Here is a 26,855-nt window from a genome sequence, read left to right on the forward strand (position 1 = left end):
TAAAGAAGAAGAAAGGGATTTACTGCCGTCTTCCCTTTGAACTTTATAATTTGATTTAAATCTGACTCTGATAATAGAAATATACCATAAATAATCAGCTCATCCAGTTAAACTATTATTAAAACCAGCTCTTCGGAGGAATGCTTAATATAATGAAAATGCCTCCATATACCATTTTGCAGCTTTTCTTTGCTCCCTCCTAGCAATTAAAGAGCCATGTGATTTCAAGAGAAGACCCCATAATAATTGCGTTGTGGCTTAATCTGCCGTAGCTTATCATATATTCCTCAAAATGCTGTCCATAATAACGGTAGAATTGTTAAATTTAGACTATAAGAAATAACATTACTGAAAACAGAAAGAACACCATATTCTTAGAAGCCTTTGCTTATTGTTCTCACATGTGGAAAGACAGGTGGTTTAAAGGTGTTGTAACACACAGATCTGACTATACCATGCATATTCCCTTGGACATATTTGCTGGCTCACTGTAGTGTTATGTAAATGCATGGTCTTCAGCTGCATGTTCACACCCCAAACTTTCCATGCCTACCCTGGCTTCTCCATTCTTCACTATCCCTACATGCTAGTTTTCTGTTTTACCGCATGATTAAATTAGATATTTCAGTTCTCAAAATAGGCTTTTGCTTTATCAGAACTTCAATTTATTTCTTTTGGCAATTCTGAGTACTTTATAGGTACTCAGAAAGTGAAAAAGTTCCTAATGTAATTTACACAAACACAAGTAGGTTTGCTCTAAGTTTCCTCAAATTCATTTGATAACAAAATTAAGCATGATAGCTATTAACATCCTATGCAAATGTTCCTCTGCAGAAGAAACCCAGGGGAATAACTACTGCTTAGGAAAAGTAGAGTTTCCATTTTTGTGTGTCAGAGCAGTGATAAAATAGATGTTGTCATCCTCATCTGACTCTAGTCTATTCATACAGCAAGCCTGTCATTCTTTCACTGATAGAGCGAAACTCACACGGGGAATTTGGCAATAGGTGAGCACACTTGCATAATAGGTAGTGTATTTTAATTTTAAATTAATATTATTAAGTAACATGAATATTAATATGGTAAACATTAAAATAATAAGAAATTATTAGATGGAAGATTATTATGTAACACTATAATATGATGCTTTTATTTACTTACATTTTTTACAGGAAAGCATTGCTATATGCGTAATGTATTTATTTTATAATTTTACTTTTACAATGATATTGTGCTATATAAACCAGGCTGTAAATAATCATGCCTAATGCTCTTTCTTTCTTAGGACTTTTAATTCAAATATACTAAAGACTCAGGTGCTTCTGCATGTCCTTGTATGACTCACTTCCCTCTCTGCAACAAGACACCCAAGAGGAGGAATCCAAAGCTGGGGGAGTTTTCTTTGACATGGTGTTCCTCACAGCAGTGGTAGGGTGGCTGAGATGGTTCAGTTCACATTGGCATGAATTTGTATCACTGTTTGTCACATTTGGCCAGATAAGGAAGTAGATTTTTAGGCTGGAAGCAGCAGCAGCAGGTGACACCTTCCAGGACAACCTCCAGCTTCCATTCTTCCAGCTTGGCTGTGGTTCTCAAGTTTTGGGCACCTCCCTAAATAGCACCACAGGCTGGGGACCCATGCTCAGACAATCAAGACCATGCAGGATATTTCACCTTTAGGTTCTAACAGAATCCGAACCTCTCTTCAAAATGCACACTCTCCCTGCAGGACATAGTTTTAGAAATACATTGCCATAGAGATGAGACTAGAGCTTAGCTGACACTTCCTACTCTGTATTTATTTTTCTGTGTCAAGCTTAGGAAACATCATGGGAAATTAGCCAAGAGGAATCTGTTGGAGGACGCATCTGGTAACACTGATATAGTGTATGTGCAGATAGATTTGTACTTAGTGAGTATATAGGTGTGTGGCACATGCACACAATATCAAACAAAATGCTACAAAAAGCTTACTGAAAAACAGAAAATTTCTGCTGTAGTCCTTCAGACACAGAGTCAAAGTTCACCCAGTGATGAAGCTAACAGAGCACACATGTTATTTTATTTTTCTTTCTGTGGCTTCAGAGCCATGATCTGTAGGAAAAAAAAAATCACTTGGTTTTCTTTCCTACAACTAATGTAAATTATCTGGTTTTTTTTTGCTACATTTTAAGCTTCATATACACACCATTACTGTCTTACATATAGTTAATGAGAATTTTAAAAACTGTAGCACAATAGGACGTAGAATATATTCATTTAGCCATTTTTTTTAAGTCTGTAATTCAAGGGAATTGAATAAATTCAGGATACTATCATCATTGTAGGCTTCTCAGAAACGTTGTCATCTTTCACACTTGGGGCATTGTGTTTGTGTTTTTGTTTTGGAGTTGGTGTGTCACTATAATGTAGCACAGCTGACCTCAAATTGTTGATCCCTCCCCATCTATCTCAGCTCCCCAGTGCTTAGAGTGTAGGCAACTGTATGAAATTCCATAGTTTTGCACTCTTGTCCATTCATCTGTTGATGGTTATCTAGGCTGGTTTCATTTCTTCATCATATTGGTTGCCGAGGCAATAAACATGGATGTGCAAGTACCTATCCCTATGGTATGCTGACTTAGAGGCTTTTGGGTATATGTCCAAGGGTAATACAGGTGGGTCATAGAGTTATTTTACTTTTACATTGCTGAGAAACCTCCATACTGATTTTCATAGTGGCTGTACCAGTTTATGAGCCATAAATGTGTGTTTTTTTTCTTTCTCTTTGTAATTTTCAGCATTTTTTATCAGTAAACTGAAGTTTGGAGAAAAAAATAAAAGCCACACCTGTGTTCAGTTTTCTCCAATATAATTGGATGTGGGGGTGCATGCCTGTCTTTCTAGCACTTGCAAAGTGGGGGCAGGAGAATCAGAAGTTCAAGGTTGCCTTTAGCTACATAGTGTGAGTGCAGCCTGGGCTGCAGGAGACTCAGTTTTAAAAAGAAACCTACATTTGGCATTTGATAACCAATTTGTATGTTCTTCCCTAGGGAAGACCACTTTCTCCATGCCACCATTCCTTAGTTGATTGACTAAGGCTGAGGCCTGTGAGCTTTCCCCTTCTATGGTATCATGTCAGTTGGTGTCATCTTTGTCCAAGTCATGCTTAGCAGCCTTGTTAATAAGACTTTATGGTTGTAGCTTCTCTGAAATTTCTAGGAGACACAATCTCAAAGCAAACTCACTGTTGTGGTTCTTACCATCTTTCTACCTCCTCTTTTACAGTGATCCCTGAACCTTTGTTGCAAGAGTGTTTTGTAGATGTTTCAGGTGGAACAAGGCTCCACAACTCTGTATTTTGATTGGTTATGGCTTTCTGTAATGGTCTCCATCTGTAGCACAAGGAAGTTTCCTTAATGAGGGGTGAGAACTGCACCTATCTGCGGGTCTAAGGACAAACATTTAGAATGTAGTCAGGGATTGTGCTGTGGAGTGAAGTAGTGGTTGTAGGATTTCCCCCAAGATCCATGACTCTACTAGCTCTGGGTAGTTGGCTAGATTTCCAGTACCAGGTATGATTTCCATCTTGTTGAATAGATCTTAATTGGAAGGCTGTTTATTAGCCCGAAGATACGTTTGCATGCTACTATGCTACTCTTAGGGTTATCATGCTGTATCTGGGTAGGACGAGGGATTACAAAATATACATATAAGTAACATTATTTGTACTGAGTGGATTATATTTGAAAATGTATTTGTACATGCATATATATAACAACACTTAAAGAAAAAGAAGCCATGGGTTTGAAGAGAACAAGAGGTAGGGGTTATGTGGGACAGTTTGGAGGGAGGAAAGAGAAGGGTGAATATGTTGTAATTATATTTTCAAAAAATTTTAAAGAAATACTAAAAAGAATAAAAAGAAATCTACAAAGCCAAATGACTGAAATTCATGATACAGAGGTTAAATGTTTGCAAAAAGAGCCAAATTATTTTGGGCTATTTTTATTCCTTACAAAGCTCTTCATTGCCCACTGCTAAATCTGACCTAATAATACTGTTCTTAGCAGAACCCTACCTGACCCCAAAGCTGAGAATGTTACCAAAAGCTAAGCACCAGAATGCACAGCCATTTCCCTGCACTGCTGCTAATAGCCTACAAGTGCCCAAACAAGTGCATTTGGGAAAAGCTTCAATTTATGCCATCTTTTCTACAATGTATGGTTTTAGCACCTCTGTAGTCATGTGGGCTTTCCTTTTATATGAGTTTTCTATTCCATTCTGTTTCCCCACAGAGACACCCACTTGTACTATATCTTCTTAATTAAATCAGACACTTGTATTAGTTCCTTAGGACAGAATGCATAAGAGCACAGAAGAAAAAAAAGTTTAGAAGGAAAGACAAAGCTGCTAGAATCTACAGATTATAGCATCTTGTAGCAGTTTATTTTTACTTTTAGTTTATGTGAATAAGTGTTTTTGTCTGCGTGTATTTATGTGTATTGCGTGTGTGCCTGGTGCTGAGATCAGGTGTGTATTATGTGTACTGTGTGTGTGCCTGGTGCCAAGATCAGACGTGTATGTATCTGTATTACATGTGTGCTGGGTGCTGAGTTCAGGAGGATCTCCTGAAACTGGAGTTACAAATGGTTGTGTTCCACCATGTGGTTACTGGAAACTAAACCTGGGCCCTGTATAAGACAAGTGCTCTCAGTTTTACATGGATTACTTTGTATCATAAAGCTAGCAGGTTTTTTCCCCACTTTAATCTGTAAGTGTAATAATTTATGATTTCTTTTGGAGTTTTTGAAGAAATTGATAAATACACTAGAATATATACAAATTAATGGGTACATAAAAATCTAAGAAAGGAAAGTATGAAGAATTAGAGAAATTACTGCACCACTTATTAAGACATAGGACAAATGAATATTAATAAAAAAATCTCATGGCTTTCATATAAAAGCAAGATGAATGGATTACAAAGCAGGAAAAATCCAGATAGACCCACACATATGAAGACAATTGAATGTAAGATGTTTTACAACCTGAGGGTTTGAAAGCTAATTGTTTAGTAGGATATACTATTTATTATGAAACTCTTACTGAAGAAAATAAGATTAGAGCCTTACAAAGTATGATGTTCAAAGATGAAAGATAAAAAGTAGAAAGACATTGGGAGGAAATATCAGAGAATACTATTGCAATAAAAATGTCAAAAGTAAAAAGCTTAAGAAAGTCGGAGCTTTTATAAAGATGAGGATTTCAGGTCAACTTTGGACATCTTATGCAGGATTAAGGAGATTGCAGAAGAAAGAGATACCTGCAAAGTTAAAGACAGAGACACTTACTTACTTCTACCACAAGCAGAGCTTATAAACCAAACAAGATAAGAAACACAGAAAGGAAAGGGCCAGGATATGTCACATTATGTTATAGTCTCTTAGTGGTGATCTTCCTTAGTCTTCTCCATGGAGACTCGAGTTGTCCTTAGAAGATTCTCCTTTCTTCTTACACTCATCTAGTTGTACATTTCTACTGTTGCAGTGTAAATAAGAATGATAATGTTTTAAATCCACAGAGTAAAATGGCAGCAACAAAGCAAACTCCAAAGTCTGGCAATTATGTGATAAACACACAGGCTTTGATTTTAATGATGAAGTTCTCTGAAGAGACCTACTGGAGTTCCATTTGTCATTTTTTAAGCAAACGATAAATGAATTATATAAGGCAAATTGGCATGGGAAATAATGTAGTATCAGGTTTCATGGATGTGCAGAATTCCACCAGTTCCCCTCGAGGCTTGAACAAATATTACATGAGTGAGGGCACTTGTAAAATGTTGTTTGAAAATAGATTTCATTAATGGCTTCTAGTGATAATTTATTTCTCTCTTTATGCACAAGTCTCTTCTCACAGTAATAATGGATAAGTTATTTGCATATAAATAGATTTCAGCTGAAGCAGAAACCAAATATGTTTCCCCCCACCCCCTGGACATCGTTAAAAAGAAAAAAAAAATAGAGAAGAGAAGGAGGTTTTGTAATAATTAGCAGGCAGGATTTATAATAATATTTTTTCACCAAACTTTTTGCAGGCAACCTTCTTTGTTGTTTCTTTTGGTACACTTCATGTCTTGACCTCTGTGAAATTCGGAAAGGAATTAACCTGCCATCTACTGACTGCTGTTTTTGTTCTACCTGAGACAGAGCCCTACTAGATAGAGAGAGACTACAATTTTGTCTGCATTGTCTCATAGTTATCTTTTATTCTGAAAGAGGAAGAAGTTTCTGTTTTAGAGAGGTAGATGTCAATCTTTTGTCTATATTCTTAAACAAATCATTTGTTTGTGAAGAGTAATGAAGCATATATTTATGATGGAGAGAAACACTTTGCCTTTCAGTTAACAGTATATAAACATGTATCTTTTGGCTGTTGTATAATATATATTATCAAAATATTGAAATTTTTTTATTCTAGAGTATGTTTTTCATAAGCATATGCATATAGTGGGACCTTTTGTGTATACTTTCATTTCAAGTAAAAATGGTCGCTAGGTGAGAAAGAATAAGAAACTAGTATTTTTAGATTTATTTACTTGATATATGCCTTTGTCTTTAATATCTGAGCTATGACACATCCCTGTATCATTTTACTCTAGGTGAATAACAGGCAACATGTATGACACAGTATATATGAGTCATTTGTTGGCAAAATTAAGATACCAGCTGCTTTCTGGTGGGTAGGATGTCTATTAATGTGTCTTTCTGACCAGTAGAGGTCACTCAGTGTAAAGTGAATAATGACTTCCATTTTCAAAAGAGACAGCTAATGTGACCATTCTGTTTGAGCAAGTCTATTATACTTGGTATCTGTTACCTGTGGAAATGCTGCTTTCAGCTTTGGTTGTGTGTACTTGCTTAGGTGAGTAAGGCTTCTTCATGAGGTTCAAAGACATTTTTAAACAAGAAGTCAAAGATGTGACCCTGATCAAAATACTGTATTTAAATCTTTGTGCTTTTGAGCATTATGCAAATTTTTTGGAAGTTTAAAAAGGAGTGAGGTATAAATTTGTTCCATATAGAACAGGACACAGTTGGATTCCACCACAGAGAGGCAGCCTTCCCCATAAAATAGAGTGAAGGACTTGGGTGCAGGGAGAAGCAGTTCTTAGCCTTCATTTTCCCTCATTGTCAGTGGAATGGAGTTAGAAAGTAACTGTGTGTGGCAGCCTTGGCATCTGACGTTGTGGCAGTTTGAAAAGTTTTAGAACTGTGACATTTTTGTTTTCTTTAAGTGTGTTTATAGTTTTAACTTTTAAAATATAGTGTAAAATGAAAAGTACACCTAGGGGCAAAATTGCAGAATTTACCAGCTTCACTCTAGCTTGTGATAATCATCCACTAGACTCTATCCACCATCAGGACTATTCCTCATTCTGGGAGTGGGACATTTTCAGCTTATTCATTAGACATTCCTCTGGCAAGTCTGATGTTTGGGGAGGTTCTAGAAATTCTGAAGGCAATGTTCAGTAACTAAAATAGGCAAAGCACAGTGTAGCTTTTGAAGTCAGTTTCTTGTAGACTCTAAGTGATGTCTGCTTTCCTTTCACTCAGGGATAATATTCTAAGGGCTGCATCAGCTTAGCCGTGTGCACATACTCATAGGATAGCATCATGAAGGATGCTTACCCTTTCTTACCCCTCTTTCACAAAAAAGAAACTAAAACTTAGGAAGTTTAGAGAATTTACCTAGGTCACATGGCTAGTACAGAGAAAGTTTGAACTTGAAATCAGTTTTAAGATTTACTCTGGAAAACATCAGAGTAAAATAATGAAGGGAAGAATTCTTTAAAGAATTAAAACTTGAATGATTGTCAAATACATTTATAAATATTACCCAAGATGTTGTGTAGATGATTTTCTAAATGGTCTTATTAAATAAAAAACATGCAGCCAAATACAAGAGTGAAAGCCTTAGAGAAGATTAAGGAAATAGGGAAAGCCACAGCCAACCTTACCTTACCAACTTGGCAGCTTCCAAATGTGAGCTACTTCCTGTCTACTCATGTCTATATGACTTGCTGTTCTGCCCTTTAATTGGCTGTCTTAGTTCAGCTACCCCACTTCCTCTTCGTACACAGCTCTGTCTCTTTCTGTCTGTCTGTACAGACCTCTGTGGTTGGTACTGGGATTAAAGGTGTGTGTCACCACACTTGGCTCTGTTCCCTGTATGCTAAATTTATAGGATTAAGGATATGTGCTACTACTGTTGCCCAACTTCTTTGTTTACTTAAAATGGCTTGTTATTTCCTCTGATCTCCAGGCAAGCTGTATGTATTAAAGAACAAATAAAATATCATCACATTTCATCACAAATAAACAATCACCACAATGTTGCCTATGACAACATCAATACTGTTAGAAACAGCAAAAAGCAGGTCACATTCCTGTTTCTAAAATACCAGTCTCTATCAGTTACTTCCTTCTTTGAGACCATTGTTCTTAAAGTACTTACAATATGAATATGGTTTTAACATTTGAAATAGAAACATGATTTCAAGCTGTTTCTGCATTAGACAGTTGCTGAGAAGAAAGTAAAACACATTAGAGTCCTATGCTTAAATCAAAGGGACTCTTCCTTGCCTGGTTCTGGCATGTCTTGAGGTAATTGAATCTCTGCCATGGGTAGGTGTGACTCAGATAGCTTTCTAGAAGCAATTATATCTCATCTGGATTTTCAGAAGATAGATTTACTTTAGGATCACTATTTCTTTCGATATTCGAGTGGAGAGGTTTTTGATACTTCAATATATTCTGGACAGAAAAATTCTAAACTGTAGCTCAGAGCTCTACAACAGGGTTTCAGTGAAATTGTGTTTTCTTGGTCTGAACTGTAGAGAACAGAGCTTGTCCTAGCGGTGTGGATGGGTGCAAAGGACTTGCCTCTGGGCACATCTTTGTGGTGGCTCCCACCTTAACCACAGAGTTCCAGAAGATGAAGCAGCAAGATCTCCAGGCTGAGGCCAGGCTGCGCTCAGAGGAAGATGTCTCAAACCCCGCAAAGCAAACCCCACAAAGACACTGTGGGTAATTCTCATGCCTGTGATCTGTGCACTGCATTTTGAGGAGGATTAGGTAAAAATAGATAATGCTAGATATGAATATCTTTGTTTTCAATGCTCAACATTTCAAGCTATGTAATGGCTTTAGGTAGAAATAAGTGGTCTGTAACAAACAGGCCTGTAGATTATAGGTGTGATGCATGAATAATAGAAATCCCTTAGCTATTTGAAAGAAATATAATATAAAAAAATTCTTACTGCTATTAGTGTTGAATCTGTAGTACTTGAGAAGAAGCCTTGGAAGAATATTTGCAGAATTCTCATGGTAGTAGTGCCATCTATAATTGTGGGGTGGAGTTCATATTCTCTATCAATAAAGAAAGGTATGAAAGAGGTGTTACCAGGAATTCTGGGGAGCCCTGGTGGAGCCATCACACGATAGCTTAGATACTGGGTAGGTATCCCTATTGAGGTTCTTAGTTTCATTAATGGAAAAAAATTAAGAGGACTCAAATGGGAGCTCAAGGACAAGCAATTTGTTAGAGTTTTAAAAGAAAACCCCAGGGCAAGCAAACTGTCCACTTGGAAACTGTTGCCAGGGGAAGAGAACAGAGAAGAGAAGAGAAGGAAGAAAGCTGTGCTATGTGAGATAAGCTGGCATGAAGGTCTTCCACCATATGGTGCGGATGCTAGCATTAGAGAAAGGGCAATGAAGCCCAATCCTTGGAAGTGGTTGTGTTTGTTTGTTTTTTGAGCTGAAGATCGAACCTAGGACCTTATGCTTGCTAGGCAAGCGCTCTACCACTGAGTCAAATCCCCAACCCCTCCTTGGAGGTTTAAAGGCAACTTAGACTTTACCTATCATCTGAAATGAAAAGAAGACAAGAAAAAGGAATGGTTACATTGGCAGATCCAGCCAACCCTCAGGGCCACTTGGACTGCTAACTCTTAACAGGGATGAGACAAGGGCCTGCCCCACCTAGATGTAGATTCCATTCTTTACTGTACCAGTGGTCTGTGGTTCCTTATTCTCGTATAGAGCATGCTCAGGGGGTCATAGTAATCACAGGGCTCTGGTCCATGAAGAAAATTCTTATTTGTACTTAAATCTACACATACATTTTGGCCAAAAAGGAGCACAAAGCTTCCTGAGATACCAGATGTTAGTCAGTTAACGATTTACTTACTTACTTTTGAGGTAAGACCTCTGCATACAGGCCAGACCAGCCTCAAGCTCATGATTCTTTTGACTGTAGGCATGTACCACCACATCTCAATTAATGTAAAAAAATAGATGATAAAGCACAAAATCTGTTCTATCATTTTAGTTATTGATGAAAGCCATTTATTAGTTGCATATTTGTAGACTGCCATATAGTTTTAAATGAAAGGTGGCTTCCTCATCACTGGGTTCCTATAATTCTTACTAGAATGCTGTATTGTAATGTATACATCTTTAAGTCTAGTGAAGTTTGCTTACAAATACTTATACTACCAGATAGTAAAAATACTTTTGTTTTAATAGCAGTTTAAAAATTCATTAGATAGGGCTGATAGATGCACATTTTGATAAATATATACTGTAAAGGCCCATGTGTAAACAGCCATTGCTTCCTGAAGCATTATGTTGGTCAAGATAAAGCCATATGATTATGTATTTATATGTTATCACAGAGACAGCCCCATTGTTTGTTCAATGTGAAGAACAAGTGTTTTAACAGGAACATGGTTTAGGTAGACTAATCCCCTAATCTACTTGGTTTGGAGTATACTATTATATTTCACTTCTTAAGGCCCCTTTGACAGGAATTCCTTGGTACTCTGTACTACTTTAAGATATTATCCTAAAATATTCAATACTTAGGGAAGTATTTAAAGAATCATTATCCTTATGCCTTCCGTCTTTGAATATGTAATAGTGCTGGGCAGGAAAGATGGCTCATTTATTGAAAGGCTAAGATATTCAACCAGTAGAACAAGTATGCAACAGTATTTTGATTTTGGACAGCAAAGTTAATGAGATAATGAACACAGACATGAGAAATTTTCTTAAAATTTATATCGGTTTAGTCTGCATATTTCCTCATCATTATCTGCAAGCTCAGTTTCATAGACTTAAATACTGTGGTCATAGTCTGAAGTGCCATTGAATCAAATTGAATCTTAGATACAGTAGAAAACAATAAATCTCGACATGTCTCTGATATGATCATGTGTTTTAAGGACTCATCTTTTCTTTGATATTCCATAATTTGTAAAACCAAATAATAAAGTCACAGTGAGAAAATAAGTTGTACAAAGTATGAACTCTCTACTTGATATTTTAAAACCATGCTACTAAAGTGCACTTTTTTCTCATTTTTAAATAATTCCTAAAACTGTGCCTACATATGGAATATTTACTTTTCAGTGGGTTTTTAATAATCTTTACATGATGTAGAGTTCATTATTATTGAGTAAGAATGATTTCATGATTTCTAAGTATTGACTCAGCATAGAGACAGTCATTTTTAAATCAGAGATTTTCTGGATTTATTTATAGAAGTGGTTGTGTTAGTGTCCACTCTTATGTACCAAAATGGTCACACTGAAGGACTGTGAGAACAGATTTTATTTTAGATTACTCAATGTTTCTGTTCTCTTCTGTTTTTGCCCTGTGGCATTGGGTGACATTTCATAGAATCTGAATTGGCAGAGGGCTGGAAAATATGTAATTATAAGAATCACCTGCTATGGAATTTCCTATTATATACTAGCCATGATTCAGGCAGACTTTTCATAGATGTTGGATGAGAAGTTTTCTTCTTCCAAAACCTGTGATTAAAACATGGCATTTTGTATATAAATAGGAGATGGATTCTGAACAATCCAGCTGTGAATCAGAGCTGGTGTAGTGATGGAAGTCTTTGACCTGTGTCATATAAACAGCAGTATACATAATTGGAATTTTATTTTAAGATTAAGTGCAATAAATCTTTTTAGTACTCCATAGCTTAAGACAGACCAAGTGTTAAAATGCAGGAAAAGAATGGTGAGGTATTTTTCTTTACTTAATACCCCTCAAAGGAATTCAAACAAAAAGAGATAAATCTACCAAATTACACTTGAATAATTTCACATATATATTACATATATGCAGAATATGTAAAGAATCTGCTTAACAATGAGGGAACATGTTTATCCGTTGCTGTAGCATAGTAGTAAATGTAGAGCACAGACTGTTTTTTATAATTGAAAATAAAATGTCCCCATACAGTAGTGTTTGGATAATAGCCTTACCTGTTGTATTAACCTTTGTATATCTGGGTCAGTAAAGTTTCAATTGTCAATTAACTAACTGGAATTATATAGTCAGTTCCCAATGGCAGCTTCTTTTTTGTTTACTACAGCCAGCAATACATGAAATTTTGTGCATAGGTTAATTTGTATATGAAAGTCTGATTTTTATAATATTTTACTTAAATATTTGTGTGTTGTTCTGCTACATTCTAAATACATACAAATTATATCATCCTACTGTCATCTATACTGTTATTTTACAGTAAGAAGATATATGAAAAAATACATGTGCCTTGGTAGATCATTACCCATTAGCTTCCTACAATGATGTTTTAGCTTTGGATAGCTGTTAAGTTGATATGGGTTGTTTGAACTAGAGACTGGATGTTATCTTCTCCATATTTTGAAATGCTCTCTACAATGAATCAAGACATTAAAATGATTCATATGAATGTATTAGTTCTAAAAGGCTATTGGACTTAAAAGCATAAGGATTACATGCTCATAAATATATAGTTTTGAATGAATTTTGACTAGAGAGATACAGAAGCCTTATATTTATATTCCATTAATATCTTTATATTTATTTTTCTAGCTCACTGTTTATGTTCATTGATGATACCCTATGCCCCCAAATTACTTTTATATTCCTGGAGTGACTCTTGAATTCCCCTGTCATAATTTCACTCATTGCAAATGTTCTGAAATATTCCACACATCCATGGTAAGGAAATCTTCATAAAGTCTATCTTTTCAAAGTGTTTGATTTCATAGAGGTCTTTCTTGAAATGCAGTATTTGGCATGGGGCAGACCTAGTGAGCATTTTGACTAGGAGTGGAGCAGATTAACTGGTCTGTATTTACACTGTCAACTTTTGTAATCTAGTCACAATCTCTTCATCTGTCCACTAGATTCTCCTCTTTTTCTTCACTTCCCTTTTTTCTATTGCTTTCTTAACTTTTAGTCTCTTGTGTAGCTTTCTGTTTCCACACACCATCACTGAGAACAACTTCAGCCATTACTCCTGTGTGATTAACTGGATTCTTTGTCTCCAGATCAGCTTCCTATTGGGCTTTTGAAGTTACCGTTACCTTTGTGGTATCATTACTTGTACACCCTTTCAACTATTGCAGATAACACATTCTTAACAAACTTATGATGCCCCTCTTTAATGTCTTTTTGCCATACTTCCCTTGTTTTGGTCATAAGCTTAATATTTTCATAGATACTGTATATCTTTTTATTTTCTCTATTAAAAAGATTTGATTTATTTATGTATGTGTATGTATAAATGTGTATGGGTGCTTGCAGAGGCCAAAAGAAGACTTTAGATTCCCTAGAGCTGGAGTCATAGGTAGATGACATAGATGAGAGCCACCTTACCTGAATTCTGGGAACCAAACCTTCTTTCTTCATCCTTTGTGACAACTGCAAATGCTGATAACCACTATGCCTAGTCCAGCCCAGCCACCTAGGGCCATCTCTCCAACCCAGCCATCTAGGGCCATCTCTCCAGCCCAGCCACCTAGGGCCATCTCTCCAGCCAGACCATCTAGGGCCATCTCTCCAGCCAGACCATCTAGGGCCATCTCTCCAGCCAGGCCATCTAGGGCCATCTCTCCAGCTCAGTCACCTAGGGCCATCTCTCCAGCCAGGCCATCTAGGGCCAACTCTCCAGCCAGACCATCTAGGGCCATCTCTCCAGCCAGACCATCTAGGGCCATCTCTCCAGCCAGACCATCTAGGGCCATCTCTCCAGCCCAGTCACCTAGGGCCATCTCTCAGCCCAGGCACCCAGGGCCATCTCTCCAGCCAGGCCATCTAGGGCCATCTCTCAGCCCAGGCACCCAGGGCCATCTCTCCAGCCAGACGATCTAGAGCCATTTTTCCAACTGTATCACTATAGATTATTATCTTGTTCTAGTCATTCTCCATACTAAATGTTTTTTGGATCTCTTAGAGAATACTGACTTTCTCTTCCATACTTTACAAATGTTCATAAATGCCTTATTGGCATTCCTGAAATGGACCATCTTCAAGTTGTCTCTTTTTATAATGTACTGCCAGATTTTGCTTTTGAACTACAACTTTCTCATGTGTCTCTTTTATTCTAAACCATTTCTTAAATAAATTTAGTTGTTTTAGAGAGTTACTCTCTGTGTGTGTGTGTGTGTGTGTGTGTGTGTGTGTGTGTGTGTGTGTATACTCAAGTGCATGTATGTACAGGTCATTGGAGGTCAGAAGACAACTTGTAAGAGTTGGTTCTCTCCTTCTACTGTATGGGTTTAAAAGATGCAACTTGGGCCATCAAACTTGTTTGCAAGTTCCTTTATCGACTGAGTCTTCTCACTGTCCCATGTAAAACTTTTAAGAGTTACATACTATCTTGGAAAGTAGGACATTTTCTTTTTAAACAAAAGACTGTGGGAAAAACTAACATGGAATCCAAGCAAGTAAAGTAAGGAGTCTGTATCTGTTTAACTTAGTATTGAATTTCCTATACTCATCTTTATATGCAAAATAGCTTCCAGTCACTTTCTTATAATTTAGGGGTATTATAACATGCAAGTTGGGACCCATTAAGTTAGGTACAGTGATATTTATTTTAGGATAATGTGATTTCCACTCAAACAATCTTTGATACATTGTTCCATTTAAACTGTCTTTGAGCTGTGATATATATATATATGTATATGTATACAATGCTATATATATATATGTATACAATGCTATTAAATCATCTGCCTCTTCAAATCTTCATTCTTCTAAATGCAGCTGCCACTACTCCCTCACTGAATGTGAATGAATATTTGGGAAATAAATGAATTAAGTATATTTTTTATGATGTGTCTCTTGGGGAATTGCAGTTTTGTCTTCTTTTAGGGAACTGTTTTCATACTACATTTAACAACTGAGCAAATACACATAATCATTTTATACTTATGATGGTTCAAATTCATTAACTATTTAGAGAAACTTCATAAGAACAGTTGTTTCTTATTTTGTAGATTACAAATACAAACCTAAGAATAATAGCTAACCAACTACTTTAAATTTATGTTCTCTTCTCTTAGGACCTGCAACATACAATCCTATTAAAATGAAGTCTTCCGCCATCATCTCATTTGTTAAAGGGACAAAGCGTTTTGAACATTTCCCCAAAGAGTTCTCTCCTGGCCCAACGACATATGAGGTTTGTAAATGCTTTCTTCCAGCTATGACATGAACAGACTCACTGCTGTAAAGTATAGAACATGTGCACATTAAGTTATTCCTATGTGCTTACTGATAATACCAACTAATCAAAAACTTTTACTTGAGTAAGATACTTTTGAAGATGTAATTTGACATTTTAAGAAAATCTATTGAAGAATTATAATTTTAACATTATATTAATTTTATATTTGTCCTTTATACCATTTATATTTAAAACATCCATACTTTTCTATAAATTTAAAAACTATTTGGATATTTTCTATTTGTTTTAATGTATATTTATGTTTTAAATATTTTAATATATATCATTTGGCTTCATAATGAATGGAGGTCTTCTAAGCTGAGGGCTTTCTGAGTGTATGGCTTAAATCTATATAAACATTTGTGGCAATTGTGCTTATATTAGGCCTTTATAATCCTTTTGAATGTATTTTATGGGATTGATTTATTTATTTATTTATTTATTTATTTATTTATTTATTTATTTATAGGTTTTGAGACAGGATTTCTCTGTGAAGCAGTCTTGGGTGTCCTGGAACTCACTCTGTAGACCAGGCTGGCTTTGAACTCATAGAAATCCATCTGCCTCTGCCTCCCAAGTGTTGTTAATTAAAGGCATGTGCCACCACCGGCAATTTTATGGGACTTTTAATAAGCACCCAGCCACAGTTAACTGGTGTGGCCGAGGAGAAATGAATGTTAATGAGGCCATGATGTAGAGGTCATAGCAAGACTGGAGCTGAGACAGGTTTACTGTGAGCACTCAGTCTTTTTATCCCTATATCAGAAACAATACAATGGTGGTCGCCAGGATCAATTTAATAGTAGTTGCCAGGATACAATGATGTTTGCAAGCTATACAGGGAACAGAAGATTAATGTCTAATACCAATGGCCCTGTCAAACTTCTATGTGCTTCGCTGGCTTCTGGGGAATACAGAGAATCACAGGGTGGCCTGAATGATTATTCACCGACCACAGGAATGCCTTGGTTTCTCAGGAACTGAAAGGCACCAAGTGCTTGGGAAGCCATGGATTTTAACATGAAAAACCTTTAGGTGTGCCTCTCAAGACAGCTAGACCAGGCCAACTCCATGATTCCCCGCAAGCACTGGTATTAGCTATTTCTCTGTTGTGTAAGGAAGCTTCTTGTGCTGTACTTAGAGTAAACTTCCGGTGGGATGAATGCCGTAGCTCCCGCAGGCTTTATTCGGCACAAATGCAGGCACTCAGGCTGACTTTATGGCACATGTGTCACACGTGTCCCTTCATGTGTCACTTTCTAAGTAAAGTGATGTCCTTGTAGGTAGCATATCATTTCAGCTTCTATGTATGCTCAGGTTTTATAAATCTTTAAATGAAAGAGCTTAATATTACATTTTCATTCAAAGCTATTATTTTACAGGTAAGTTTCTTTTTCTTGTAATTTTAAAACCTTTTTCTGGATGCTTAACATGTCCTTTGCTTCTTTCTTTCTATTTTAAAATGCTATTTTCATTTGTGGTTAAGCAGAATACACTGGAAGTTCTGATTCCATTTTTATTCTTATTGTCCATGTTAACAGTAACTTTTGTGCTTTCTAGATTGTAATGATGTTAATTATTGCCCCTTTTCTTTCCAATCTAGGGCTTTTTCAAGTTGTGTGTGTGTGTGTGTGTGTGTGTGTGTGTGTGTGTGTGTGTGTCTCCAAGACTCCTCTTATGGTGATGTAGTTCTTCTGCTCCTGATTTCTCTATTTCTGAATAAGTTCACTGTTTCATTTCCTCTAAGAGGAGTTGTTTCCTTTCCTTTAAGACCGTGAGTATATAATGCTCTCTGCTCCTTGCCTGGTGAGAACTTGCTTAGTTTCTCTGAGATTTCTCTAAATGTGACTTGATGCTTTTCTCTTTGTGTTGGATTTTGAGCTCCTGAGTACAAAATACCTCCAAGATGACCTTTTGTCTGAATGTAACTAAGGCCTTTGGTACTTTGTGGACCTAGATGTCTATATTTTTCCATGATTTGAGTAAATTTTTGCTGTTATTTAATTAAATATGTTTCTTCTTTCTTTTTGGAACATTAGTAATGACAATATTTACTCAGTGGTATCTCATAAGAGTGTCTTCATTATTTTCTTACGTTTATTTATTTCTAAGGGTTATGTCTCAAGAACTAATCACCTACCAAATTATATCACTTCCTAATTTTCTACCTGGGGGTTAAAATTTCAAAATATGAGTTGACAGTGAGTCGGCCAGGATTTTTTAAGAGTAGAGGTGTGGAAAATTAATTTTCCTAGAGAACTTGAAAGTCTGTATTAGTTTCAAAGAATCACTTTCAAGAAGTAAGGAGATGTTCACTACATAATCTAGACCTCTGTTTTAAGCAAACTGGCTCCATTTTCTATTTTAACATATATATATATATACATATATATATATATATATGTATATATATATATGTTAGTATATAATTACATTATAAAAATAAGTTTCATTGCTTAAAGTCAAAAGAAGAAAAATTTAAAGCTACATATATGGAAATGGCAGTTTTATTGAATTAAGAGAACACTGACAATAAATCTTTATAACTTAATTATATGCAACAAGGATAAAAACTATCACAAATATGCATGATATTTGTGATACCATTCATAAAGGTATTTGTTGTAAGACTTGAGTGTAGGAAGGCTTATGAGTTGCTATTATTATTATTATGACTTCTAGCTCACGGTTATATCATTTCATTTCTACCTTATAAATATTGACTCAGTTTGATATAGGCTTTGAAAATCTGAAACAAAAATGTTCTTTAAAGTCTATAGCAATTTGTTAAGGAAAATATATAAATATTTTAATTATCATAAGATATTTATAGTATTGGGAATAGATGGGTCGTACAAAGGTATATGGAGTGAGGAAACTGGTCAAAAGGAATCAATAAAACTTTACAGTATTTTTTTTATAAAATATGAAAATGTTATGGGACTTTTCTTTTTAGAGAAGCCAAAAAACATGATATAGAAAAATAAAAGAAGATATACAAACTCTTAGAGGCACCAAAATATACAAAATTCTTGGCAAACAGCAATTTTCCTTTGTACTTAAAATAAAATGAGTGGGTGAGTATTGAACCTGTAGGAGTATAAGAATGCAGAGTTTTAAAATACTGATTTTTCTCTTCTCTGAGCTGTAGACATTGAAGATTTCCTTTGTTACTAGATATTAGATTGTTACTAGGTATTAGACAATGCTGAGAATTATAGTAACATGAATTGAACTAAATAAAATTTAGGTTTTAATATTTAAAACATGACTCTGCTCTACAGTTTCCTGATAAATTGCAAATATATAATAATAAAGCACACAGATATACACATGTACACATAAAATTTTGATATTGGATAAAGATAGTTCCAAGATTTATTTCCTCTAAAATATGTATTAATCTGTGCAGAAATTGTTTATTAACATTTTAATTTTAAAATCTGACAAGCTTGGTATGAAAAGTTCAATTGCTTTAAGGTGTGTGGGTCAGTATTTCATAGCCCTTGGAAATGTGTCCTGTAGTTCTTCTTTTAGGATTTGCACTTCAAGTGTAAAAGTCATCACTTATTGCTTAACAAGAATTCTCATATGCTGCCTGTCATTCGTCATTATAAACACAATGTCTCTGACTCTCCATGGACGCTGGCCTTCCTTTAACTCATCCCCATGTGTGCTGATGGCAGCTTGGTTTACTAGCCCTTCGACTTCCCAATTTTCTGTGTTTTTGGGAGAGTAAGTTATGTTGTTGAAATATAATATTAGCCTATCCTTGTGGGAATTCTGCCCCGGTCCAGCCTGTGATACGCTTTGTGTTGTGTTGAGAAGTTTCAGGTTATTTATTTTAGTAGCTCTTGTATTTGAAGAGAGTTAGAGCAACTGGATCCTAAAGATAAATGTAGTTAGAGTTTTCCTGCCTGGCCCACAGTCAGGACAAATCTCTCTTACCCGCCAGTCCCACAGTCGCTCAGACCCAACCAAGAAAGCACACAGAAATTTATATTGCTTAGAAACTGTATGGCCGTGGCAGGCTGCTTGTTATCTACCTTTTCTATCTTAAATTAACCCATTTCTGTTAGTCTATACTTTGCCACATGGCGTGTGGCTTACCAGTGTCTTTACATGTTGCTTCTCCTGGCGGTGTCTCTCCCCAGTCTTCTACTTCCCAGAATTCTCTTCTCTCTTGTCCCGCCTATACTTCCTGCCTGGCCACTGGCCAATCAGAACTTTATTTACACAGAGCGATATCCACAGCAGATAAATTTTTAATTTAGACTATTGATTGATTACATGTTTTAGATAATTTTCATGGAGTCATGACCTCCATGAAATATTCTTTTATTGTTATTTTCAGATGTAAATTCATAGATATATAGGCACATGCACATAACTTATGTTCATTTAGCATTGTGTATATGTAGGTGTGTTTATTGCTGACTACTTGTGATTGGATAACCTATTGTGGGCTCCTCAGGAAATTGATTCGCCGTGTCTCAGCAGCCACTGATTGTATCTCCTTATTTGAAGGTGAAGCCTTGTAAAATTTCCTCCATCATCATTGGAATTTCAACTGGAGCTATCATTATGAAGTCTTGTTTAGGCAGCCATATTGTTGGGAGGAACTTTCTGCCATGTCTAGAAGATATCATGTCAATTCCAGTCATCTGACTCTTACAATCTGTCTTTCCCCTCTTTCATGATGTTCCCTGAGTGTTATGTGTAGAGGTTGTTTTGTAGTTGTATCCGCTGAGGTTGGGCACCCCACAGTTACAAATTATCTAAATTTTGAACAGCTTTGAATCTCTGCAATGGTCTTCATTTAATATAAGAAGAAGCTTCTTTGATGGAAGGCTGAGATCTACATGAGCTGTGGGTAGGATGAGTGTGTATAAAAGATTCAGAAGATGTATTGCTTTAGAAAAATTGTAGTGAAACATTCTCCTCTATGGTCTATGACTTCTCCAGCCACTAGTAGTCTTCTAGGTTCATTGTACCAGGTATGAATTTGCTTCTATTGAGTGGGCCTTAAGTTCAGTGGGATAGCTATTAGTTATAAGATGAAAATGCCAGTATTTTACCACTGGTGATATCTTTCTAGGCTGATTATTGTTATGATTATTTTTCTGTTGATGAATGAAAGTATGGAACATGTACACAATGGAATTCTATTCAGTTGTAATGAAAAATGTAATTTGTAAAAAATAATTGATGTAAAATGGAAGAATATATTGAGTGTGGACCTAGAAAGACAAATGCAGCATAGTCTCTCTTGTTTGTGGGTCCCAGCTCTAAATCATTAGATTCAGGTGTGTAACCTGAGGTAACTGTGGAAACTGGAAAGATGAAAGGGGCCAGGAGAGAAAGGTGTAGAAGGAGCTTTTGAGAAGAGGAAGGTAGGGCACAGATGCTATGAAAAGGGAAATGAGAAAAACAGCATGGAGGGTGTTAACTGGGCGGTGGGAAGGGAAGGTAATACAGAAAGAGGGAGGAAGGAGAGATCAATAATACTTAAGGATGCTTGAAAATATCATAGGTAATTTTTATTTTATAACCTTACTTAAACACATACATCGTGTGTGTGTGTGTGTGTGTGTGTGTGTGTGTGTGTGTGTATTTGCGAGCACGTGTGCATGCACGCACATTATGTTCATTGAGTTATAGCACAAAGGGTGATAATACTTCCCCAAGGAGCCTTAGACTATCTCATACAAACCCCTGGGTTGGACATGAGAAAAGTCCCTTTTTGTTATTGGTCAGAAAAGTCTAAGAGATTCCCCAAACCATATAGGTTATTGCCATTGCCCTTGTTGCCTCTCAGAGCTTGAGGATAATCCATGTTACTGGAGTCAAGCACACTCTGGACATAGACTTGGGGGATTCCAACTAGAACTGACCTGGAAGTGTTGTCCCTGAGGACAAGCTCTCATAGTATTAGAAGGTGCTGTGTACAAAGTCGAGAAAGAAAAGCAATCAATAGTCTTACACAGTAATAGATTTTTATGTCTGGTTTTCATAATTCATTTTTTCACTTTCATAGCCTCATAAACTTTGGCTTACCAGACTACAAGTTTTATAAGATGAGGTATGTGGATTAGAATCTTCGTTATAGGTTGGCCAGTGTTGGTGGATGTAGTGAGGAAAGCAGTTTTTTTAAAATGAACTTTCAGTAGCTAAATCTTAGAAATACCAGTTATTTTCTTCTATCCAAAAGCCTACAAGGAGACTTTTTGAATTTTTGATGGGCAAACCAAACATTTTCTATGAAGTGCCATCTTTTTAATCCTTCCTCCTGATTGTGCTCAGTTCCAATGATGGAGCCCCTCATGATAGGTGTTCTTGACCCCCTGTTTTTAAGTAACTCTTTACATTCTATTTGGATGTTCATATTTGTACCTGGTGTAGTATGGTTTCATTGTCACTGGCTGGCATTCTTATGACCTGTTCATTGCTGAAACAGTTAGCATTTTGACCAGGTTAATTTTCAACAATTTTACTCCAATAACAAGAAAAGCAAGCATGATCTTAAAATAATATGTTCTTTTACACATACTTTTTTTCAAGTCTCAAGTGTTGGTTTTATTTTCTTTCTTTACATCTTTTATTATCTTTTAAAGTCTGTAATGAGTTAGAAGAAAGGTCTATTCACAGGATCATAAATCCACAGTCATCCATATGGTGTGAATATGAAATGGTTTAACCCATATCTAGCTAGGACTGTTAAATCATGAGTGAGTGCCTGAAGTTGCCATCTTCCCTTAAGCGATGGCTCTGCTGACCTGGTATGTCATAGGAGGCTGTTTTCAGCAACAGTGTTAAGAACATTGGACCTTGAAGTTGAATTTTTCCATTAATTTGTGTAATCCTTACTGATTAGGGATGTTCTTTGGCCTTTGAATAGATAGGGCTGCCTACCAACTCTTTTTCCATTCCTCTGTTGTTACTCATGTTGTTACTGAAGGTGTTGCCCCAAGGGCTGAAACTGGCCAACTTCGACTACCTCCTGTGTCAGCAATCCTACAGGCTTGTCACATAGTCTATTGTATGTCTTCAAAAACACTAATTTCATGATAACTGATTATGATATACTATTAAAACTTAACTATCCTCACCCTGTGTTGTGTTGAAGAGTTGTCAGTACACTGTATAAAAATAATACTGCATGCCTATGCTTTACTAATTTTCTTTATTCTGGACATACATTACAGAAAATATTAAACTATTAAATATGTATTTTGAGAGAAAATTTATATTTGGAAAATTAGTCAAAAAACAATTTAAAGAAAAATTAAATGTCAATTTCTAACACCAAGTGTGAAATATATTTATTTTACCACTCTGAAGTATAATATAAGAAGAAGAGTCTTAGCTAACTGGGAACTCCAGGCCATTGAGAGACTTTGTGTCAGGTGGGTAGATGGCGTATATGAGGATGATACCCAATGCTATCCAGTGGCCCACATGTGTGTGCAGATGTGCACACCTGCAAAATTATTCAAAATAATGAATTAAATATCAATGAGGAAATAAAAGCATCTTTTGTCAAACAATGACTTTAGCATTGTTAATATTAAAATGTATATTAATATTAAAATTATATGTGTGTGTGAGACCAAGTAAATGAATACTCATCACAGCAGGGGATACTAGCCCATTCCTTTACTCTTAGATTCTGACTTCTATCAGGAGAATGAAAGATTTTTCTTTTAGGAAATAGTTCTGAAAACAAACAAACAAAAAACCCCAACGCTACCCAATTTCCAATGTGAAGTTTTGCTAATAAAATGTCTGAGCCATCATCTGAGATCAGGTTGGCAAGCCCCAGGCTTGTCTGGATAGCTTCTAATTAGCTTTCAGGGTCATGAGAAATGGGACAAAAATGTCAAATTGACAAGAATCAAAAGACTCTTGATACAACATGAAGGATTGAGAAAAAAATAAAGAAGCAATGATTTTTGAGTGAGGCACTGTACCCATTGTTTTTTACATTTTATAAAAATGTTATTATTTTTATGGATTTTATAAGGAATCTGTGTATTGATTTTAGTGCCTAGCCAATCTTAACTGAGAACTCTTAGGATGAAAACTATTATTCCCCAAAGAATGAAATTGTAGAAGACACTAGAGGATGGAAAGACCTGTTTTGTTTGTGGATCAACAGGACTCATGTTAAAATTGCTGATCTTTTTGCTGTCTTCATAGTTTTTCTTTCTTGAGACTATAGATGATGGGAAAACGTGCAGAGATGAGCAGTCACACTAGTGGAAACCCAAGAACTGTGGACTGACAGCTGTGGAACCTTCATAGGACTAGACTAGGCCCTCTGGATACAGGAGACAGTTGTTTAGCTTGAACTGTTTGGGGGACCGCCCGGCAGGGGGATTAGGATCTGTCCCTGGTGCATGGGCGGGCTTTCTGTAGCCCAGTGCCTAGGGTGTGACACCCTGCACAGCCTTGTTGCATGGGGGAGGGTCTTGGACCTGCCTCAGCTGAGTATGCCAGGCTCTGCTGACTCCCCATAGATCTTGACTTGGAAAATGTGGGGATAGGGGTAGGCTGGGGGGGAAGGCTAGGGGGTGGGATGAGGGAAGAGGGGGAGATCTATGGTTGGTATGTAAAGTGAATAGAAAATTTCTTAATAATTAAAAAAATTGAAAGAAAAAAAGAGACTAGCATATAGTTGGAAATGCAATAGATATCTTTTTTAGGTTGGCTTCTTTTACTTGGCATATTGGTTTCCCAGATCTTTTCATAGCTTGATGAACATTGACTTGTCATAGATATTTACATGAAACCATTAGGTCCAAAGTGGACTGCCAAAATGGCAGGTCATCTCAACTCATAGCAGCTTCTTACCAAGTAAACGGAAGGACTCTCAGGTAAACAGAAAGCGAAGCTCAGCCTTCCTCAACAATGTCATGAAGTGGCTTCCTTTTGGTCAGGAAAGGTATTACTCCCCTTATTTCCCCCCAACCATCAGCTACTATCAAAGGACATCTGGTCCTGGTTAACCCAAAGAAGCCTGCAGCAGATCAAAGTCTGTTCTGGCCTGTGCCTGTCTCCCCTGCTCTAACTCCCAGACTGTCCTGGCTCTTATGCTACTCCACCCCAACTACCTGTTCCCTTAAAGCTGACAGGGTGTTTCCTGCTTGTTTGGCTGTTTTCCGTCCCAGGGAGAGAGCCTGGCAGCTTGATTCCCAGTAAGCCCTTCTTTCTACCCCATGGAGTGGTGTGGTTTGGTGCTTTCACTACACCCTTACTTACAGGAACTACCTTGAATTCCCACCATAAATGAATGAGCCCTTGTCTTTCCACATATTCAGCATCAATTTGTGGTATTTTGTTTGAAGTTTTACATTTAATTACTGTTTTTAACTTGAAAAATTTTAAAGTCATGACTTCAAGCATTTTTCCTGTGCTATTTACCACACATATATCTTCTTTGATGAAATATCTTTTTAGTTTTTCCCCATTTCGTTTTTTAAAATTTGCTTTCACCATACACTTTTGTTGTGATAAACTTTTCTTGGAGAGACCTAACACACATGTCTACTCACTTGAGAAACAGAGCCCATGACAGGCCAAAGTAACAATTACACGAATGTCCAATTTGGTGAACCGGTGTAAGGAGTTTTTTGTTGTCGTTTGTTTGTTTGTTTTTTTGCTAGGGCTCTAACAGGAGAATGATTAAGGGATCACTTACAGGGAACAGAAATGACTCAAAACCAGTTGCATCACCAGAAAGCCCATCCCAACATGGGTGAAGAGAAAAATTGCCACCCAGAGCTGTCTATACAGCTTGCAGGGAGCTCCATAATCAGAATACATGTTTCTTCCTTCAGTTTGCCTGGTCAGACTCTCCACCTTCTGCAGTTATTTACTATAGCAGGCTTTCTCAGACCGCCAGCCCCAAATCATGACATGGAGACTTACTATTAGTTATGAATGCTTGGCCTGATCTTATGCTTATCCCACTGGCTCTTGTGACTTAATTTAACCTGTTCTCTTCATCTGTATTTTACCTCGGGGCTTTTTACGTTTCTTTCATTCTGTATTTCCTACTTTTCCTGATTCTTCTGTGTCTGTGTGGCTGGAGGCTACCTGGGTGGCTGGCCCCAGGTGTTTTCCTCTCCTCTCCTCTCCTCTCCTCTCCTCTCCTCTCTTGTCCTCTCCTGTCCTGTCCTGTCCTCTCCTCTCCTCTCTTGTCCTCTCCTGTCCTGTCCTGTCCTCTCCTCTTTCCTCCCTTCTCTTCCCCTCCCCTCCTCTCCTCTTCTCCTTTACCTACATTCCTTCTCCTACTTATTCTCTCTCCTGATCAGCCCTGCCCATCCCTCTACTGCCTAGCTATTGGCTGCTCAGCTTTTTAATAGACCAATCAAGTGCCTTAGGCAGGCAAAGCAACACTTCTTTACATCATTAAACAAATGCAGTATAAACAAATGTAATACATCTTTATAGCTCCTAATGAATAATAAAATACAATAAGATAAAACAAAAACAAACAAGTTAATATAGACCAAAACAACCAAACAAGAACAAAAGCCAAAGAAAAAGCACAAGAAACACTTGTACATGTAGAGACACACACATAAAAATCTCCTAAAAACACATAACTAGAAACCATAATATACATAAAGGACTTGTAAAGGATAAAAAAAAAGCCCTGACAACATTATCAGACAAAGATCCTCCAAAGATGTTGTTGAGTTCATTTTGTGTTGTCTATCTATTGTGTGGTTTGGGGCCTACCCTTAATAGTGCTTTGTTTCTCTGGTGAGACTCCCTTAGAGAAAACTAATTTTTTAAAAAAATTTGCAAATAGCTATCAATTTGAGCTAGGTTCTGGGTTAAGGATGTGGGAATGTGTCCACTTCTTTCACCTCTTGGACCCCATCTGGTGCAGATTCACACAGGCCCTGTACATGCTGCCTTAGTCTCTGTGAGTTCATCTGTGCACCAGCCCTTTGTCTAAAAGGTCTTGATTCTGGTGTTTTCCATACCATCTGGCTTTTATACCTTTTCTTCCAACCCTTATTTAGGGTTCCCTGAGCCCTGAGATGTGGGATTTGTTGGAAACATCCCTTTTAGAGCTGAGTGTTCTAAGGTCTCTCATTCCCTGCATATTGTCTGGCTGTGGGAATCTGTATCTGCTGCAGGAGAGCTGAGCAAGGCACTGATCTGAGTGTAGCAGAATGTTGTTAGGAGTCATTTTATTGCTACATTCCTTTAGCAGAACAGTAGTACTTGGTTTTCCCTTAGGTCCCTGTCCTATCTAGTTTCAGTTTGTGGATAGG

The 26,855-nt window shown here is 36.8% G+C and overlaps 1 protein-coding gene across 1 annotated transcript in view; it reads left to right on the forward strand.

Annotated features, from left to right (window-relative positions):
- The window catches only part of Stpg2 (sperm tail PG-rich repeat containing 2), a 433,963-nt gene that overhangs the window by 243,453 nt on the left and 163,655 nt on the right, over nucleotides 1-26,855 (forward strand). Inside the window, exon 12 of the mRNA XM_036189290.1 lies at nucleotides 15,401-15,519. Within this exon, the coding sequence (XP_036045183.1) occupies nucleotides 15,401-15,519 (119 nt within the window). The remainder of the gene's footprint in view (nucleotides 1-15,400; nucleotides 15,520-26,855) is intronic.

This window comes from Onychomys torridus, chromosome 6, assembly GCF_903995425.1.
Source record: "Onychomys torridus chromosome 6, mOncTor1.1, whole genome shotgun sequence".
Classification (NCBI taxonomy): domain Eukaryota; kingdom Metazoa; phylum Chordata; class Mammalia; order Rodentia; family Cricetidae; genus Onychomys; species Onychomys torridus.